The sequence below is a fragment of the Amphibalanus amphitrite genome, unplaced genomic scaffold, assembly GCF_019059575.1.
Source record: "Amphibalanus amphitrite isolate SeventyFive unplaced genomic scaffold, NRLGWU_Aamphi_draft 000198F_arrow, whole genome shotgun sequence".
NCBI classification, from domain to species: domain Eukaryota; kingdom Metazoa; phylum Arthropoda; class Thecostraca; order Balanomorpha; family Balanidae; genus Amphibalanus; species Amphibalanus amphitrite.
Genome location: NW_024881693.1, coordinates 296,194 through 315,403, shown reverse-complemented (window position 1 = coordinate 315,403; position 19,210 = coordinate 296,194). Strand labels below are relative to the sequence as shown.

Here is a 19,210-nt window from a genome sequence, read left to right as displayed (position 1 = left end):
CTGATAAGTACTCTGCTGCCGTATTACGGCGCTATTTGATTTTAAGTGTGGTACAGTACCGCCACTGTTTTCAACTCTTGCATGAGCTGTATGGCTACTGAAATCTAGTCACAGTTGACTGGATTTTCGCCGAGAAAATTGCTTACGACTCTGGCCTTTGCATGCTTTTGATTGACCAGTGTTACGCGCTAGATATGCATGCGAAAATATGTAAAACAGCATGTAGCATGAATACTACTTTTGTTAACTCGCATGAATTCTGTATCACATTTGTCGTATGTATTTTATTGCACGTCCTAAACTGTGCGTTCAATGCGTTATTGATATTGTATTTTGGCCTCAATGAGGTGCTTTTTCTCTAGGTGAGCATGTTGCTGTTTTGTGGTATTTTCTGTTTTATTTTCTGTTTATTCTCGGCTTGTTTTCCGGTCTTGTGCCGGGACCATTACCAACTCGCAGAAAGCATCCACGTAGTATTATTTCAAAAAACAATTTTCTTTCTTCGATGCATCCATTTCCTTAATTTTCTCAAATGGGCACTGCTCTGCGAGTTAGTGATGGTCAGGGTCGGCACGACTGCACATTAGCACGTGTGTGGCTGTCTCTCACGGTATCTCTCTGTTTCTCTCTCTCTCTCTCTCTCTCTCTCTCTCTCTCTCCCTCTCTCCGTCTCTCTGTCTGTTCTGTGGACGGCGGTTCCGTTCGGTCGACCGTCTCCGCATGCCGCCCCGTTCGTCTCTGTGTCGGCGCCACCTCCGCCGCCGCTGCAGAGGACTTCAAAGGTACGCCGGCCGATGGACCGTGCCTGGACACAGGGGAAGGGTCTGGGTGCTGGGCAGGGCGGAAAGTCGGCGCCTCTGAGCCCAGTCGCTTATCATTTATATCGATTTTATCAGTTGTGTTTCATTAATTTATTCAACGTTAATCTTGACTTGAGAGATCGTGACTTTATAACGGTTTACATCGGGTTCTCGGGTTCCACTGACGCGTCTTCTCGGATTCTTGTTCAATGACTGTATTTTTGAGTCGTATGTAGACGATTCGGTCTTGTCTTTACTCGACATGCTTCAAGGAACTTCTGTCCCTAGTAGATTTTAGTTGCTCCACTGTTCTACGTAGTTTTTCTTTGCTCCTTGGACTTTGTTTTTTGTTTTAGCACTCGTCTTGATTTGCTGGCATGCGCTTGCTGTGTTGAGACTAGCACGGCAGACACCGTAGCTGTTTTGTTTTCACAACCAGCATGTTCTGTACACTTTTTTGTTTGCTATTTTCTAGGCGAGAACACCAAGTCGCGGAAGATCAGCCCGGCTGATGGTAAGTAGTCTCCGTTCTTACCCGCTCAACTTTCTTCTTCGTTACAGGCTGCGTGCCGCCTATGATTAGCATATCATTTGTGCACTATTAGCATCCTGCATGACAGTTGACATGTGTCGTCGGGGTTTTAAGGGAAAGAAAGTACCGGTTTTCACTTGTGAGCCGTGGTCAGGCGATGGTAGATGCTGATCAAAGCACTGGTAGTGCTGTATCGCATTGGTTCATATCGCTTTTCACCCGGTCGTGAAAGTAAATTTATGCGTTCAATGACCAAGTCAATGTAATGTTCTGATGATGCTTTGATATGTCGTATGTGTACTTTTAAGTTAACTTGTGTGCTCCCGAAACTCTCCTTTACTGTACCTACTGCAACCGTTCTATTGTCCCTCTGATTATGGAAGCTGGAGAGAGTTTCATCAGTGATATGTGATTGCTGTAAAAGATCCTTCACATATTTTTTACTGGTTTATATAAAAAGAAGGGTCGAATCCGGCCTTGATGTTCAGATACATATTTTGGTCACACCGTTGCCTTCTTTTGAAAATATAAAATATACATTTGACATGCCAGAGCGTTTGGCAATCATCCGTGCTGACTGCTGAGGTCGGGTAAAAGTTATGTTTGACCGTCACAAATCGGCCTCCCTTGACTGTCACGCCCGTAAGCCTAGCCACCGTTTCCCACTGTCTGGCGATTTTCCAATGCCAGACTTATTCAGGTTCAACGGCCTCTCTCCATTTGGTTGAAGGATTTTGTACTAACTCGTCAGGGAGTAATAAACCTTTCCGCCAGATCTACATTTTCCCCAAGTTTCTTAGCTTCTGTCACGCATCCTCTGGCTCATGCGCCGCTGAGTTCATCGTGTTGTTTACCCTCTCCTGTTACGCTCTCTAATGATCCTTGCATCTGGACCTCCCTACTCCCTGCTCCCGTTCTCACACCCCTTCGCACTTTCCCGTACACCCATGACCCCTCTGACCCCCGCTGACCCCCTCTGACCCCTTCTGACCCCCCGATAACCCCCTCTGACCTCCCGTTAACCCCATCCGACCTCCCGCTGACCTGACCTCCCTCTGACCTCCCGCTGACCCCTCTGACCTCCCGTTAACCCCCTCTGACCTCCTGCTGACCTGACCTCCCTCTGGCCGCCCCTCAGCGCGTCACGTGCCGGCCGGTACTCACGGCGTTAACGTGCCACTGATCCCGCGCACCGAGTCCACGGCTGAGTTCCTGCCGACTGGCGACTCTCAGGAGATCGAGTACTTCCTGGCGTCGGACGCCTCTGCCGTCATCGAGCACACCAACCGCGTCATCTACCTGGAGGTGCGTGGGGACTGGGGAGGAGTGGAAGACCCGGCAATGGGTAGGGACGGGATGAGGGCTGGGTATAGGAATTAGGGGGAGATTTCGTAGATGGGGAGGGACATACAAGACGTAACCTTTAGGACGCGGGCAGACCTCAAAGAATGGTGGTATACTTGCTGTTAGAGTCCTAAAAGATCAGACCTCTGCCTTCTCCAAGTTCTTTATATGTTTGCGAAAATCAATTCGTTGTGTCCCACACCTTTGTTACGTGCACATTCTGCTCATAAGCCCACCCTCACTTCGACCCTGACTCCTGACACCGCTGTCTCCCGTTCTCAGGACGACGACGTGGCCTGGATCCGTGACGGTATGCTCAGCATCCACCGTCTGAAGCGGGAGAGCATGGACGAGTGCAGCACGCGCGAGGTGCACACACTCAAAATGGAGATCCAGGAGATCATGAAGGGTACGTGTCTTGGAGGGGCAGGAGAGGGGATAGGGAAGGGATAATAGCGAGCATTGGAAATTATAACTGGTGTAACGTGGGCATGGCTATCGTGGGTTGAAAGATAGAGCACCACAGTGGCTCAGTGGTGCTCTATGTTTTATCGTGCGGTGGTGCTAAATGTTTGCTTGAAGCATCTTTAGCTTTGATTCTAAGAGCTGATCAGGTAATGCGGAAACGGTATTGACGGTGTCGTCTTTTACAATTATGTTACAAGTCGGTCGTTAGTCTAGCATTTCTTTTTTTTTTGTCTCTGGAGTAGTTGTTGACGCGGATGGTACCCGCTTCGCAGGCAGCTTCTCGTCGTTCATGCAGAAGGAGATCTTCGAGCAGCCTGAGTCTGTCGTCAACACGATGCGAGGACGCATCAACTTCGAGGACGAGACTGTGGTGCTCGGCGGCATCAAGGTGGGATGGTGACCCTTCCCAGGGAGGGGGAGGGGGGTAGAAAGGGATGGGTAGACATGGATATTGGATGGCTGCCGAGAGATACAATCGTGGGGGCTGTGCGGGATAGAACGAGTATCTGACCGTATATGACACGCCTCATGCTATCGTTGTATGTAATTACCATAGCATTTTGTGATGATGGCGTGTGCTGTGTCGAACAGACATGGTTCTCAGACCTCAGTGCTCACCAATGAAACAATTTTAGCTAATTAGGCAAAACGAAAGGATTCATGCCCAAAATATCTCAAATGTTCATAATTCTAAAAGCGTAAAGCTGTTATGTCTTGTTTGTCACCAGCATTTTCAACGACCCCCACAATCTCGCTCGTCTCTAAATCGACCCCTCGTTTCTCTGCCTCCTCCCCACAGGACTACCTGCCGGAGATCAAGCGCTGCCGTCGTCTGATCCTGATCGCGTGCGGCACCAGCTTCCACTCCGCCATCGCTACGCGCCAGCTGCTGGAGGAGCTAACGGAGCTGCCCGTGATGATCGACCTGGCGTCCGACTTCCTCGACCGCAAGACGCCCATCTTCCGCGACGACGTCTGCTTCTTCATCTCGCAGTCCGGTGAGACATCAGGGACAGGGATGGGGGAGGGTTGATAGCGAGCGACGGGGATGGGTTGAGGGGGCATGGTGAGGGATGGTAGAGATCCGGTGAGGAAAGGGGGAGAAGTAGAGGAGACAGATAAATCTCATCCATAGGAAGGGGGAGTAATAATTCTACAGCTGGTATTCTACAAGGTACAAGATGCAAGAAAGAGGGAGATATTGTTTAAAGTGAATGTAGGACTGCAATGCTGGAAATACAAAAGAAGTGCCTTGATCTCAAGTGACATAAACTCTTAAACTCTCGACCTCTACTTTGACTTACAAATGACCCTTGGCTCATTTGCTTGTCTTCGCATAGTGGTTTATTCAAACGCCTCTCTTACAACCCCTATTCTTCCATCGCCAGGTGAGACGGCCGACACGCTGATGGCTCTGCGCTACTGCAAGTCCCGCGGCGCCTTGATCGTGGGCATCACCAACACAGTGGGTTCGTCCATCTGTCGCGAGTCGCACTGCGGTGTGCACATCAACGCCGGCCCCGAGATCGGCGTGGCCTCCACCAAGGCCTACACGTCCCAGTTCATCTCGCTGGTCATGTTCGCTCTGGTCGTGTCCGAGGATCGGCTCTCCATGCTGCCGAGACGCCGCGAGGTGAGAGGGCAGGAGGGGAATAGAGAGGGGAGAGAAGGCGATAGGCTCAGGGAAACGTTATGAAACGATGATGGAACTACACAAAGAGATGAATAAAACTTAATTTTGAGCCAAAATGGATCATGCATATGCATAATGCATGTGTCTTGTGTAGGCATTGGTGCGCGAATCACTGCGATGACAAACTATGCTCCGACCGTTACCCGTTTCTGGTGTGCTTTTCGACCCAACCCGTGCTGACCTCTGCGTCTCCCCGCCTCCCCAGATCATCCAGGGTCTGAAGGTGCTGCCGGAGCTGATTAAGGAGGTGCTGGCGCTGGACAGCAAGATCGAGGAGCTGGCCACCGGTCTGAAGGGCGCCCGCTCCATGCTGGTGATGGGTCGCGGCTACAACTACGCCACCTGCCTCGAGGGAGCCCTGGTTAGTAGCATCGGGGAGTGTGGGTTACTTTGGGTAAGGCTATGGTGTGGCCGCTGTTTGGTGGATATCAGGTTTTAATTGGAAATCAGTAGCTTACCCATTTTTCTGTTGGTTTACGTGATCGCTTTGCTCTGCGACATAAATTCGGTAAGCCGTTATATGTCGTCATTTTGTGGCAGACTAAATGATTTGATCACAGTTCTTCTAATGTTCTGGCTTTCACCAGCATCTTAAGATTACATTGTCGTTATCTCCCCATTTCCCCTTGCTATGTGACATAACCCACCAGCCACCACTGACTCTGCCTGCTCTCCGCCCCCACAGAAAGTGAAGGAGATCACGTACATGCACTCGGAGGGTATCCTGGCCGGAGAGCTGAAGCACGGCCCTCTGGCGCTGGTCGACCCCGGAATGCCCATTGTGCTCATCTGCACCAGGGATCCCACCTACGTGGTACGTACGTGGCTATGCTGAGTGTCGTCTACACCGAATAGTGTATAATGCACCCTAAAATACGCCTGTGATGCAGTTGTTACCGAGTTACATTGGTGAGTTGCTCATGTTAGGTTCTAAAATAAGACTTGGGTAGGATAGGAATAGCATGTGTACTGTGAGTCAATCCGGGAAAAAGCGAAAAATACCTGCCCTGTCTATAATTGAATGGCGTCTCGCTGTCCTAACACCGTATATAGGTACTGTAAAATGACTATGGTGCTCTTACCATGTCGGCCACGTGTCCGCTGAATTTCATGCTACGTCCCCTGATCTGACTTGGCCCGTGGCCGTCTTGTTTTTGTCTCTCCAGAAATGCATGAACGCGCTGCAGCAGGTGACCGCCCGCGAGGGCCGGCCGATTCTCATCTGCAGCAAGGGCGACACCGAGCCGGCGCGCTTCTCCAACGCGCTGCTCGAGATCCCGCACGCTGTTGACTGCCTCCAGGTGAGGGAGGGGTTGTTGTTGGGGGGGGGGGGGGGGGTCAGGGTCAGAGGGGTGGTGTGGGGGGATAACGCCTTATGCCATTTTTAGGCTCAACTCATGCTACGGTTCTGCCTTGTGGTAAGCTGTTTTGGAATGCTGTCGATTGTCCGTATTTGTTGTGCCTTGAATTTCGTTTGCTATGCATTGAATGGTTAATTTTCGCAATCTGCGTAAAGTTCTCGCCGTCCGGCCTCACGCACCCGTTTCTGTATTTCAAACTCTGCTAGGCGTTGTTCCACTCTTCTGCTGCCCGCCCCGTCAGGTGACCTGCCCCTCCCCTGAAATCGGCCCGACTGTCGAGTGTACTATCTCCATTAGCGTCGCCACGGGGGGGCAAGCGGGGCAGCTTGCCCCCCCAACCTCGGACGGGGCACCCCCTGAGATCGATGCAGATCCGATGAGATTTTCGAGTCGGGAAAAAATGGGGGTACCTTTCGGAGAATGTCTGTGAGGTCAGACTCGGCTGGAGAGTGCAGTTCAAACAAGAGTCAGAGTCGCAGTCGCCAAAAATCTTCAAGACTCCGACTCCAGACTAAGAAATGCCAATGCTGTGATGCATTCCATGTTCCTAGTTGCTTCTTTATTACATTTTATAGCTGGTTTTCATAAGTTTTGGAGCCTACTGACACATAATTTTCGTTCAAAGCGTGACACGAAATCTTCGCGGCCTTTCTCAACTCTCGCCAAATGTCTGTGACAGGCTCAACTACCGTTCAAGTGCCGCAGGGCTCATGAGCTTGCTTTTCACACCGGCTCCTAAGGAGCTCCACTGAGCCCTGAAGAAGCTTTCAGAGGGCCCAAACCGGCCTCTGAAAGTCCCACTGGTGTCCATGCTCTCTGAGGGCCCATAACAGGGATCTTTGAGGGATCGTTACAGGGATCTTTGAGGACCTTATACATTATGTAGACCTCTGAAGGGACACACGAATCTTTGAGGATGCCTTCGAAAATTTCTGAGAACCTTAATTGGCCTCGGATAGTTCAGTCGAACTTTTCAGCGACAGACTTTGGTAACCCCAAGCCGGCATCCGAGGGATCACAACTAACGTGTACCTCTGAGGGCCGCAACACATGTTTCTTATGTCCCTACGTAGGGTCTTACGGGATTCGACACAGACCCCGACGGTTCACACTGTTATCCGAGGGCTCCAGGCTACCCTGGGCCCAGTCTCTTAGCGCCCGCCGACTACACTGGCTTCTGTGGGTCCCACCTAGGGCTCGGAAAGCCCCAAAGCTGAAAGCACCACATACACGTAAATATTTGGGATGACCCACGCCGATCTCAGGTGTCCTAAGCAGGCTTCTGAGAGTCCACACTGATCATGAATGGCCTGAAATGGCTTGGAAGTCCCAAGCCTATCTCTAAGGGATCCCTTGCCGCTATGCCGTGCGTAACGTTTGGTTCCGTTAAACATTTTTTGTTCACGTTTGCAGCGCTTCCCTTCACACGAAAAACGAGAAACGTTTTGTTCACACTCGAGTGAACAAAACACTTCCTCTCACTGGAGCAAAGATGAATTATGTATGGTCACTTCTCGGATTATTCTCTGGGATAATAATATCTAACTCACAAGTCCATATATTTCGGATGATATTGCTCACCCTTGGTCACTGGACAAAATAAAAACAATTACATGTATGAAAAACCACACACCAAAATTATTCCCTAGACGGGTTACATTTTTCAAAAAATATATCACTTGCCAAAAAACTGACACGGTCTTTTAGCTTGCATGTTCCTCTACATAACAAGTAGTGCAACCAATCTTCTAAGTTCTACATATACCTATGGATACCTACTACCTATACTTGTGTCTACAGAGATACATCGGACACAATAGATCAATTTGCACAACCGGGTGTATGTTTAGTTCCTATGGATGACATCTTATGCTCATGTCGACCTATTTCTAAGGGTGAAATCCCATATTGGACTAAGGCCAAATTTTCCTACATCTCGGTTCATGTATGGATCTTTTTCTTTTATTTCTATTGCTTCGCGCACGATTCTCTTTTTCCAGTTACTCTCACATGCCAAAGTTTTGCCTTCCATGGGGTGCATGTTTCTACCGCACTGCCTAGTGTGCCGAGCGGGTGCCGACTTTTGTACCCGCCCGTGCTCGATGTCTTTAGCATGCTCGTTGAGCCTGACATCTTTTGGGCGCCCTGTTTCTCCAATGTAAATTTCGCCACATTCACATTGCATTTCATATATCGTACCCTTTTGCTTGGCCTTGGGAATCCTATCTTTCACGTTAACCAGTGACTTTTTTAGAGTTTTTGACGAATGCCCTACAATTACGTTGTGAGCGCGTAGAAAGCGGGAGATGGGCTCGCTTACCTCCTTTCACATAAGGCATGGAGACATAACGAGGGCGGTTCGCTGGTCGCGGACGGCTGATCGGACCGGACGGCTGGTCCGACCCCGGCGGCGCTGGCTGACTGGTCCCGGGCGGCTGGTTCGATCCCGGCGGCGCTGGCTGACCGTTCCCGGATGGCTGGTCCGGCCCCGGCGGCGCTGGCTGACCGGTCCTGGACGGCTGGTCCGACCCCGGCGGCGCTGGCTGACCGGTTCTGGACGGCTGGTCCGACCCCGGCGGCGCTGGCTGATCGGTCCCGGACGGCTGGTCCGACCCCGGCGGCGGTGGCTGACCGGTCCTGGACGGCTGGTCCGACCCCGGCGGCGCTGGCTGACCGGTCCCAGACGGCTGGTCCGACCCCGGCGGCGCTGGCTGACCGGTCCCGGACGGCTGGTCCGACCCCGGCGGCGCTGGCTGACCGGTCCCAGACGGCTGGTCCGACTCCGGCGGCGCTGGCTGATAAGCCGAACATCTTCGAATGAAGTCACCTCGGTAGCCGTTCAAGGCGAATATATCCTGCAGTGTCTTTTCTTCTTTGTGGCGAGCTGATGCATTGCTGCAGACATTTCGGGCTCGATCGTACATGTTTTTTTATTATTCCGCGCTTGATGGATTGTGCGTGGTTGGATGAGGCTGGTATATAGGCATTGCTGGCGATGGCCTTTCTATACACTTCAGTGTCGAGCCCGCCGGATGCGTTTCTGGTCACCAGGACATCCAAGAAGGGGATTTTTCCATCGGTCTCTGTCTCCATGGTGAACTTGATGGAGTCGTGAATGTTATTCATTCTGTCCAGGAACTCTGCCAGGGCATCATCACCATGCTGCCATAGGACCCACGTGTCATCCACGTAGCGGCGCCATATAGCTGGTTTTAGCGGGCTGGCTGTCAGGAGTTCTTCTTCGAGTCCTTCCATGTAGGCATTGGCTAGAATGACTGAGAGACTCAGGCCCATGGGCGCGCCCTCACGCTGGATATAAAATTCGTTTCGGTATTGGAAGTATCGGCATTCCAGACATGCTTGCATCAGACGACGGATGGCTGCCACCGACAGTTCAGTTCTGTCGGCCAGAGTTTCATCAGCGCTGAGTTTCTCACAAACTACTTCAATCGCCTCGTCTACCGGTACTTTAGTGAATAGCGAGACTACATCAAAGCTCACCATTTTGTCGGACGCTGATATGGCGACTTGCTTTAGCTGATCGGCAAAATCTTTCGAGTTTTGGACAGTGTGCTCAGTTTTACCGAGAATTGGACCGATGATCTTGGTGAGGTAATTCGCTGTGAGGTAGACTGGTGGGACCAGCCATCCGGGAACGGTCAGCCAGCGCCGCCGGGATCGAACCAGCCGCCCGGGACCAGTCAGCCAGCGCCGCCGGGGTCGGACCAGCCGTCCGGTCCGATCAGCCGTCCGCGACCAGCGAACCGCCCTCGTTATGTCTCCATGCCTTATGTGAAAGGAGTAAGCGAGCCCATCTCCCGCTTTCTACGCGCTCACAACGTAATTGTAGGGCATTCGTCAAAAACTCTAAAAAAGTCACTAGTTAACGTGAAAGATAGGATTCCCAAGGCCAAGCAAAAGGGTACGATATATGAAATGCAATGTGAATGTGGCGAAATTTACATTGGAGAAACAGGGCGCCCAAAAGATGTCAGGCTCAACGAGCATGCTAAAGACATCGAGCACGGGCGGGTACAAAAGTCGGCACCCGCTCGGCACACTAGGCAGTGCGGTAGAAACATGCACCCCATGGAAGGCAAAACTTTGGCATGTGAGAGTAACTGGAAAAAGAGAATCGTGCGCGAAGCAATAGAAATAAAAGAAAAAGATCCATACATGAACCGAGATGTAGGAAAATTTGGCCTTAGTCCAATATGGGATTTCACCCTTAGAAATAGGTCGACATGAGCATAAGATGTCATCCATAGGAACTAAACATACACCCGGTTGTGCAAATTGATCTATTGTGTCCGATGTATCTCTGTAGACACAAGTATAGGTAGTAGGTATCCATAGGTATATGTAGAACTTAGAAGATTGGTTGCACTACTTGTTATGTAGAGGAACATGCAAGCTAAAAGACCGTGTCAGTTTTTTGGCAAGTGATATATTTTTTGAAAAATGTAACCCGTCTAGGGAATAATTTTGGTGTGTGGTTTTTCATACATGTAATTGTTTTTATTTTGTCCAGTGACCAAGGGTGAGCAATATCATCCGAAATATATGGACTTGTGAGTTAGATATTATTATCCCAGAGAATAATCCGAGAAGTGACCATACATAACTAATTTCCTGGGAAAAAATGACTTTAAAACAACATAAAGATGAATTATTTCCGATTCACACTTCCGAGATTCACTCTCAGTCTCCGGCGAATGCCCAACTTCGCTACAATCGGCGGCTGGGATAAGCCCTATGCATTTCACGTAAAACCTCTGCATGCATGCGTGAATGGAGGTTTTAGCAGGGTGATCGGATTAAATGGAGCGTTTGTCACCTTTTTCTGGGTAATGATCATGAGCGACGAGAGTCTGCACAAGGGCCCTCTGCAGTGCGTCGGCAACGCAGCCACTGTAATTCTACCGGTCGTTTTTGTCCAGAAATTTGAAAATTTCGAATTTCTCTGTAAAAAAGTTGCACGTCATAGCTAGAAGGAAAACTTTGTCACCATCGAATTCTTCGCACCACTGCGCGTCGAACGATATGTAAAACGAGTGAGTAACGACTGGGGAAAAGCAAGATTTAACACAAAAGTTGATTTTGCCCCCCCAACCGAAAATCTCTGGCGACGCCTATGACTATCTCCCCTGCTCTAACAAACGTATCTGACTGCATCGTGTCTTCCGTCGCCAGGGCCTCCTGACGGTCATCCCGCTGCAGCTGCTCTCCTATCACCTCGCCGTGCTCCGCGGCTGCAACGTCGACTGTCCGCGCAACCTCGCCAAGTCGGTGACGGTCGAGTGAGCCGACCGGCGCGACACCTAGGGATCAATTCGGGAACCATAGCTGCCGCCGCCGTCCACAGGTGGCGAGCCGGCCGAGCCGGCTGGCGGCCAGTGCCTTAGTGATTAGCACTTGAACTTTGAAAGTGTTGTGTATTGCATATATGTGAATGGTGATTGCTTGCCAAACGCTGTCGATATCAGCGATGTGTCCTGGTGTCGGGTCATCATGAAGTATAACTTCCCGCAGCCGACAGTAGGTGGCAGTGCGTTCTAGCGCTGGGTGGCTTTGAACAGCCTTTTATATCAACGGACGAGACGACAACGTACAATTAAGATCATAGAGAACCCTACGAGAGACCTAGTGGTCATTGCAATTCCAACGAAGGGACCACAAAGCTAACTAACCATGTCAAGCATGCGCGTTAAAGGCTGGGACTTTAACGCCACAATGTCCTCTGAATGCCATGGAGTAACGGAGGCGAACTAGGACGGGAGGAGTGGAGGATTGGAGGATTTAGGAGCTGGTGGAATGGAGGAGAGGCCAGGGTGGCGGGGGCCTTATGTAGCGGGTCTGTAGGAGCATGAGGTAGCACACAGGTGGTAGCTTATCGGGGCTTCTCTGGGATTTCCACGGGCTAAGGTTGGGCTGGTGGGTGGAGGCTTCACTAAAAATATGCTGCTCTCTTGGGATTTCTGGGATTTCTATGGGATTAGGGACGGTAAGGGAGGGAGGGGTGGGGATTCGGCGCGTGACTTCTGTGATTTGTTAGAGTAGTAATTTTGTGAACGATTATATGGCACAGCTTCGCTGAATTATTTGAAACGGCCTTTACGTTTAAGTATTGAAGCTTTTGTTTCAGAAAATTCAGCATTTGATTGTGATATTATGTGCAATGCTTAGTACTTAAGCAATGCGAAGCGTTGTCGAACATTGTGATGAAATTCCTAGCAGCGAAGCTGTGTCATATTTTCCGAGGTGAATGGACTTCTTACTTGTTCTTTATCATGTGTGTTGGTCACGAAATCCGGTACTATCATGGTGCGATTTATTACGGCATCAATTTTCCCCTAACGATTGTACTACTGAAGTACTGCTCATGAATTTCTTTGGTAATAAAGGTATATTCAATCATACGTCGTCTGTTGTCTGCTTCGGTTTGCCGTGACTTTGAACATCGTATTATTTCCTAGCGCGAGCACTACATAGCGCACAACAAAACGATGGAAATGCTTCGACGGTGCCTTTATGTTCTAGACCAGACAGCGCAGAACGAATCAATAAATAAATGTTATTGGCTTATTGTCTTAATATCCCAGTCCTATGGCATCACTTCAGTAAAAGTCGAGGATTGCGGGTGTGCAAAGGCATGTATTTGTTGCTCAATATACAACATAAATGGTCATTTCATGTGCTAGGCTCAATTCGTATAGGGCAATAGGCACGCACATTGTACACCACGAGGCAAGAACGAACAATTAATGTGGAGCGGTTTGAAAAAGGCTCAGTTTGGATACACCTCACCTCAATCAATTATCTACTCTATTGTTCCATTTGCACTATATTACAGAGCTAATCGCGTGATATCTACGATCATAGAGCTGCCATTTTATCATCAGGAACTGGCACAGGTCACACTAACGAATACTGACTTGCTGAGCAGTTGAATAAATCACGCACATTTAGCAGCGCTCTGTTCATCTTTGATAACCGACACAACTGAACCGACACAGCTGCTCGATCGATCGACATCTTGTCACAGTTCCTGACGGCGCCCTATTTCAATTCAATTCGACAGACTCGATCACAGCTGGTCGGGTCGATACCGACTCGGTGGGAGCTACAGACACATTCCATTCCTGACGGGCGACGCGCCGGAGTGCCCCGGTCGCGGTTTGTACCTCGCTCAGCAGGACACGGGGCGGCACACACGACTACTCGCGACTTCTACATCAAACGGTGCGGCAAATGTCGAGAGAGCACAGCTCAGCCGACTGACGTGGTCCTAAGCCGCTTGTCTCTAAACCTAAAATGTGACATCTCGCGATCACACGTCACGGCATAAAACGGCTGACTGGTAAGCGCTCATCACGTCATACAAATCAACGATAATCTGTTCTTCACACAAATCAGCCCCGCACGTTTGATTCGATTTCAATTCGGCTTGATTCCCAAATGTTCACCAATGTTTCTGCAGCGACCAGCGCTGAGGCCAGTTCCATCATCACCCAGACTTCGGACCACAACTTTTTCGGCTCACTACATCACACATAGTCACATCACACACCATCACCATACCATCACACATCATGTTCATCTGCCGACATTTCGTGCAGGTCGTCCCCGTACACCGACGGCTGGAGTCTCTGCACGTACAGAGGTTCCGCCGGCCGGGCGAGGGGGCGCGCCGACGGCCCGGCGCCGCGCGAGGTCACTGAGGTCATCTGCTGCGCGGCAGACGGCTCGTACCACCGCGCGGCACCCGGGGGCGCCGGCTGGGCGGGCCAGCCGCCATGGTGTTGGTAGGAGGACGGCGGGTAGGCCGGCTGGGGGCCGCTGATCCGAGGGTCGGTGCCACCCTCCGCCGGCCAGCCCGTCACCGAGGCCTGCGAGAGGTTACTGCCGAGTCTCTGGTGTCGCGGCAGAGAGCCCGTGACCTCCGGCTGGGCGGCGAGCCGGCGTGGCAGGGTGACCGCCCCCGCCCCCGCCGCCGCGGGCGGCGCCGTGACTGAGGGCTCACAGAAGCGCGCCGGCGGCTGCGGCGGCTGCGGCGGGGGCGGGGGAGGCGCGGCGCGGTCCTGCGGCCACTCGTAGGCGCGCGGCAGGGCCAGCGAGGCGGGCCTGCCGACCGCCTCCAGTCGCTGCTGGGAGGCGCTCCGCTGCCGACTGGTGCGGAAACTCTCCCGCTCCCGGCTGCCCCGCGCTCCGCCCCCGCCGCCGCTCGGCAACCATGCCGGAGCGTTCCAGTGGGACACCTGACGCCGACTGCTCTCGTCTGGGAACCCGACGGTGACGGCGGGCACCCGAACCATGTGAGCGTCCTGCAGCCGCCGGATCTGCTCCAGCTGCTGCTGGCGGGTCTGACCCATCGGCAGAGGCCGCGGCTGCTGCTGCTGGGACTGCTGAGACTGCTGAGGCGGCGGAGGGTGCTGCTGCTGAGGGTGCTGGGGCTGATATTGAGGATGCTGAGAAGGCTGCTGAGGATGTTGTTGAGGATGCTGGTACTGCTGCTGATGATGTGGTGGCGGAAGCTGTGTCGCTGGATTTTGGAAGCCTGACCTCGACTGGGTCGGCATTGAAGACTGGTTGTGGTTAGGCACAGCTGTCTGGTACGCATGCATGACGGGAATTTGAGCGGATCGTAGCTGTCCCGGATCTTGAGGCCGACCCTGACCTGACTGCTGCTGCGGCATCGGCCCTGGATACTGCTGAACCGGAGCTGACCGCTGCTGCATTGGCACCGGCTGCTGCTGCATGATCTGTGCTGAATACTGCTGCATCTGTGGCGGTGCCGGCTGGTATTGCCTGCCCTGCTGCGGTGGCGCCATCTGCCTCGGAGGCTGTCCCTGTGCCAGCCTCTCAGACTGCATATCGGCCGGCCTCACGGTCACATACATCTGCTCGTGCCGCTGCGGGTACTCGCCCTGCGCCGGTGCTGTCCTCTGGTGGTGAGGCGCGGGATCAGCTCGCGGTAGGTGCGGCGCTGACTGCTGCCGCAGGTGGCTGCCCGACTGGGGCGCCATCTGTACCGGCTGAGCGGGCCGAGGCTGGAGGGGAGCAGAGTGCTGACGGTGCAACTGAGAGTGCTGGGAGCTGGGCGGGAGGGGCTGCTGCGGCCTCTGCTGGGGCTGAAGCTGGTCCGGCCGCTGCCAGTACGCCGGCTGCTGCTGCTGCTGCTGCTGCTGGAGTTGCTGCTGGAGCTGCTGCTGTTGCTGGAACTGCTGTCGGTTTATCTGCTCCTGCTGCTGATGGTAGTGACCGGTCGGCGGCTGCTGAATCACCACTCCTCTTACAGACGGTCGCCGGATGAAACCCCCGTCCTCTGCCGCCGCGTACCGCCGGCGCAGCCGCTCGGTTCGGGCCGCCTGTCCCTCCACAAACCCAGCCAGCTCCTCCTCAGGACAGCCTACCTTGGAGGAAGCCCGCTCCTCCTGACGCGCAGGCTGCTCCTCCCGGGCTCGGGGCTCCTCCTGAACAGCGGTCAGCGCTGGTCCGCTGAGCGGTGTTGGTCCGCTGAGAGGCGCTGGTCCATTGCTAGGCGCTGGTCCACTTGTCTGAGCCGCTCCATTGGGCGGCCCCGTGCTAATCGGCGCAGCTTTCACCACCGGTGAAGGAGGTTCATCCCTCAGTGCATCCTCGATATCATCCAGAGAGTACCCGTCGTCCCCGGAGACCGGGGCAGGGGAGTCGGGCGGGGACGGGGAGTCGCGCTGCACTCCCGGGGACGGCTCCGGGGGTCCGACGGAGGGAGGGGAGCGCCGAGGAGGGCTGCCGCTGGGGGAGCGGTCCCAGGCGGGCGGGGACGAGCTGGCAGAGGAGCCGGACGAGGTGGCGGGACTCGCCGGGAAGTCGGAGCGGGTGCTGGAGGACAGCTTCCAGAAACGGTCCGAGGAGTGGGACAGAGCGGAGAGATCCGTGTCGCTCGAGGGAGACCCGGGCTCCGAGGGGTCCGATACGGAGTTACCGCTGGTGTTCAGAAGGCCCAGAGGAGACTTGACGAAACTGTCTGCCGAGATTTGAAGTCCAGAGACTCGGTCGTTCGTTGTTGCTTGCGGGTTCGGTTTCGATGGTTTTCTAGGAGAGTCGACTGCATCAGAGTCAGTCTCGTTGTCGTTGATCAGCACGGAAATCGGCCTCTCGAGCACGATCTCGCTGAATTTCGGAGAGACGGGCTCGGAGACGGACACGGTCAGCCCCTTGTTCGCCGGTACAGATGTCGCCACCGGCGCGGCAGGCCCCGACCGTCTTCCCTGCTCCGGACTGCTATTTTCCGAGTCCGTACTCGAGCCATCTTCTTTGATGACGCGGAACGTGTGAGCCGTCTCCTCTGCCGTGCCGTCTTCGGCCGGAGGGGAGCTTCTCGGCTCAGGTGGCTTAGTAGGCGAGTCATCGCTCCTGCCACTATCCCCTTCCACACTCTCTGTCACCAGATCGGGCAGATTGTGTCGCCAGAACTGATGGTTGTCCTCCCTCGGTCCCGAAGTCGTTAGCGCCTTCAGACTATCAGTCAGCAGGGCGGTGACCAGCGTCTGCGGCGACGGCACCCTCTTCTGGTCAGAGTCCGAACCAGTAGTTCCCTCGCCATCCGCTGGTGGCGCTGTGTCCGCCGAGGTCCTCTGCGTGGTCTCGTCATCACGGCGACCTGAAAAGGACAGAGAGACTCGGTCAGCGACCACGGCAGAGTGACTATCTCAGCGGGGACATCCGGTCTCGGCGCCACACCGCGCTGACACCATTAGGCTGCAAATGATCCGTAAAAAGACTCCACCAGTTCCGCAGTAAAAAGCGCCGACTGACGCGTGCGGCTGAGGTAAAAACTTGAACAGCGGATGAAACGATGAGTGAGCAGGCAGAATAGAGACCTGCCGGCTCACGGAGCTAGTCACCGCCGGAGCTCGAGTTATTCGGATGAGAAATGAGCCCCGGTGACACAGCTCGTTTGATTGCTAAGGATGCCAGAAGAGATCATCGCTCATGACCGTTTTTGCTGTTAAGTGTTTGCAGTCGGGCCCAGGCATTCCAATTAGTAAATAATTTAATGATTAAAGGCAATAAATAAGAAGGTAACGATGAATTATGAAGTCATTCAGCTTAAAATATGCAGCGGGAATCTGCAGGATGGGCTGGACAATGATGCTAAATTCCGGAAACGGAAAACAAGAGAAAAGTAAAAGTTGTTTTGTCTTTAATTCTGGCTTCCGCATTCATTGTCACGGCATTATCGTGTTCCCTGGAATCCGTGCTGCATTGTGAAATATGAAGTACCTAAAGCCCTTGCAAAGCCGATGTTCCTGAGACATATCACATAGGCAGACAGTGGTGTGCTGCGAATAGCAAATACCTACTGAGTCATTTTTCTTTATTTCTGAGAGATCATAACCGTATTGGATCGCAAGATCTGTTGATGAGCGATAAACGATCGTTGCCGCACTCTATAAAGCTGCTCTTTTTTTCTAAGCTAGCCACGGAACTGTCGATCATGCTGGCCGTTCAGGAAATCCACCCAGGTAGAATCGTGGACCATGGCTGCATACTAACCTATATCAACAAAACAGCGCGGTCATAGCCTAGCCATCTATATTTGTGCACAACAAATAAAACAACTTAGTATAACTATGTGCCGTGCCTTCAAAAGGCAAAGACGTGCGTCTATGCCATGGATCATCAAGATGCAACTCAAAGTCGACGCAATTCCATATAAATGCAGCTGAGGACATCACATCAATGTCACAACCACCGCATTCAACCTTCACGAGTATGCACGACCCCATGGCATCACTGTCTCTCAGAACTTCCCAGACCGGAAGCCAGCCGGTTTCACTATACCCGCACTGAATCATGACAGTTACAACTCTGCCACACGCCGGGACGTCTACGCAGTACGTCCCAGGGGCCGGAGGGGTTCTGGGGGGGGGGGGGGTGCTAAGGGAGGGGGTCGGACAGGTTTGTCTGCAGGGCGCGCCTGCCACATACCGGCGCGGCGGCGGTGACGGCCGGCCGTCCAGGTAAAACCCGTACGGCCTTCTGGGAACACATGTCACAAGCGGTATCGCGTCGCCGTCACGGGGCTTTAATACGGGTGCCGTCCCGCCGCGCCGGACGGGGCATGCCGTCCGGGCTAGGGGACTCGACGACCGAGTAGCGGCGAGGGACGGCCATGGTAGACGGTTTACGATGCCGAATGGCCACTCCGACAGACGTTAAACAAGGCGGATGAGATATATTAGCAGGGTAATAGATGATGCAGACAACGGTGCAATCACTGGCCCATTGGCATAAACATTGTCTTGCTGAGATATTTAATGTTAACGAGTTGGTATATCTACCGGCAATTAGCATGCCAAGGAACTTATACAACGTACAGGCCTGCCTTCTCCTAATAACTAGATACCTGATTCATGAATCAAACGCATTCGATGTAAGTTAATGGAGCTCCGCACCTTCAGAACATCAGCAGAATCGACGTAAGTCATTAGACATATAGGTATATCTAACAGCGACCGTTCGGTTTTGCAACGTTTACCTGCGACCCCGCATAGACGGCTCAGAGGGGCAGACGTCGGAGGAGGGTACAACGCAGTACAGACGTGGGCCCCGCACATTCCGTACCTACGTAAGACGTCAAAGAATGTCTACTCGAGATCGAATCAACTGTTTCAATGAAAGGGGCCTCATGGGGCTTACGGTTGATGTTCTATTCATGCGGGGTTTGATGACGAAAAGGTGTGAAAAGTGGGACAAGGTAGCCGCTAAAGCTGTTTGATTTGCACTGCGTATTTCGTAAGGAAACTTTTCTGCAGATGCACACAAGATGAAATAAGTCAACGCCCGGATATCATTCTCGGCATTATTTAATAATTCGTCAAAAAGTCTTCCTTAAACCGACAGCGACTAACATACGAATATATTTAAAAATGCATGTGAAATCATTCTTTCACCAAAAGCTTGCATGCAATAGTCGTCATTTCATTGGTCGATTTAGTGCTGGAAAACAACTAAATATTGGGCC

At 52.7% G+C, this 19,210-nt stretch overlaps 2 protein-coding genes across 7 annotated transcripts in view; one reads left to right on the top strand and one right to left on the bottom strand.

The window, feature by feature from the left end:
- Positions 1-12,617, top strand: part of LOC122384773 (glutamine--fructose-6-phosphate aminotransferase [isomerizing] 2-like) — a 32,900-nt gene extending 20,283 nt beyond the window's left edge. For 2 of the 6 annotated variants that reach the window (XM_043372496.1, XM_043372493.1), the window contains 11 exons: positions 771-782; positions 1,276-1,314; positions 2,471-2,637; positions 2,959-3,085; positions 3,417-3,532; positions 3,944-4,142; positions 4,533-4,777; positions 5,043-5,198; positions 5,523-5,651; positions 6,004-6,138; positions 11,392-12,617. In XM_043372496.1, coding sequence (XP_043228431.1) covers positions 771-782; positions 1,276-1,314; positions 2,471-2,637; positions 2,959-3,085; positions 3,417-3,532; positions 3,944-4,142; positions 4,533-4,777; positions 5,043-5,198; positions 5,523-5,651; positions 6,004-6,138; positions 11,392-11,502 — 1,436 coding nt within the window. In that variant the 3' untranslated portion in view covers positions 11,503-12,617. The remainder of the gene's footprint in view (positions 1-770; positions 783-1,275; positions 1,315-2,470; positions 2,638-2,958; positions 3,086-3,416; positions 3,533-3,943; positions 4,143-4,532; positions 4,778-5,042; positions 5,199-5,522; positions 5,652-6,003; positions 6,139-11,391) is intronic. The other 4 variants (XM_043372497.1, XM_043372494.1, XM_043372495.1 and 1 more) reach the window with 2 other exon arrangements.
- Positions 12,618-12,832: 215 nt separating this feature from the next.
- The window catches only part of LOC122384772 (nascent polypeptide-associated complex subunit alpha, muscle-specific form-like), a 40,080-nt gene continuing 33,702 nt past the window's right edge, over positions 12,833-19,210 (bottom strand). Inside the window, exon 2 of the mRNA XM_043372492.1 lies at positions 12,833-16,843. Within this exon, the coding sequence (XP_043228427.1) occupies positions 13,782-16,843 (3,062 nt within the window). The 3' untranslated portion in view covers positions 12,833-13,781. The remainder of the gene's footprint in view (positions 16,844-19,210) is intronic.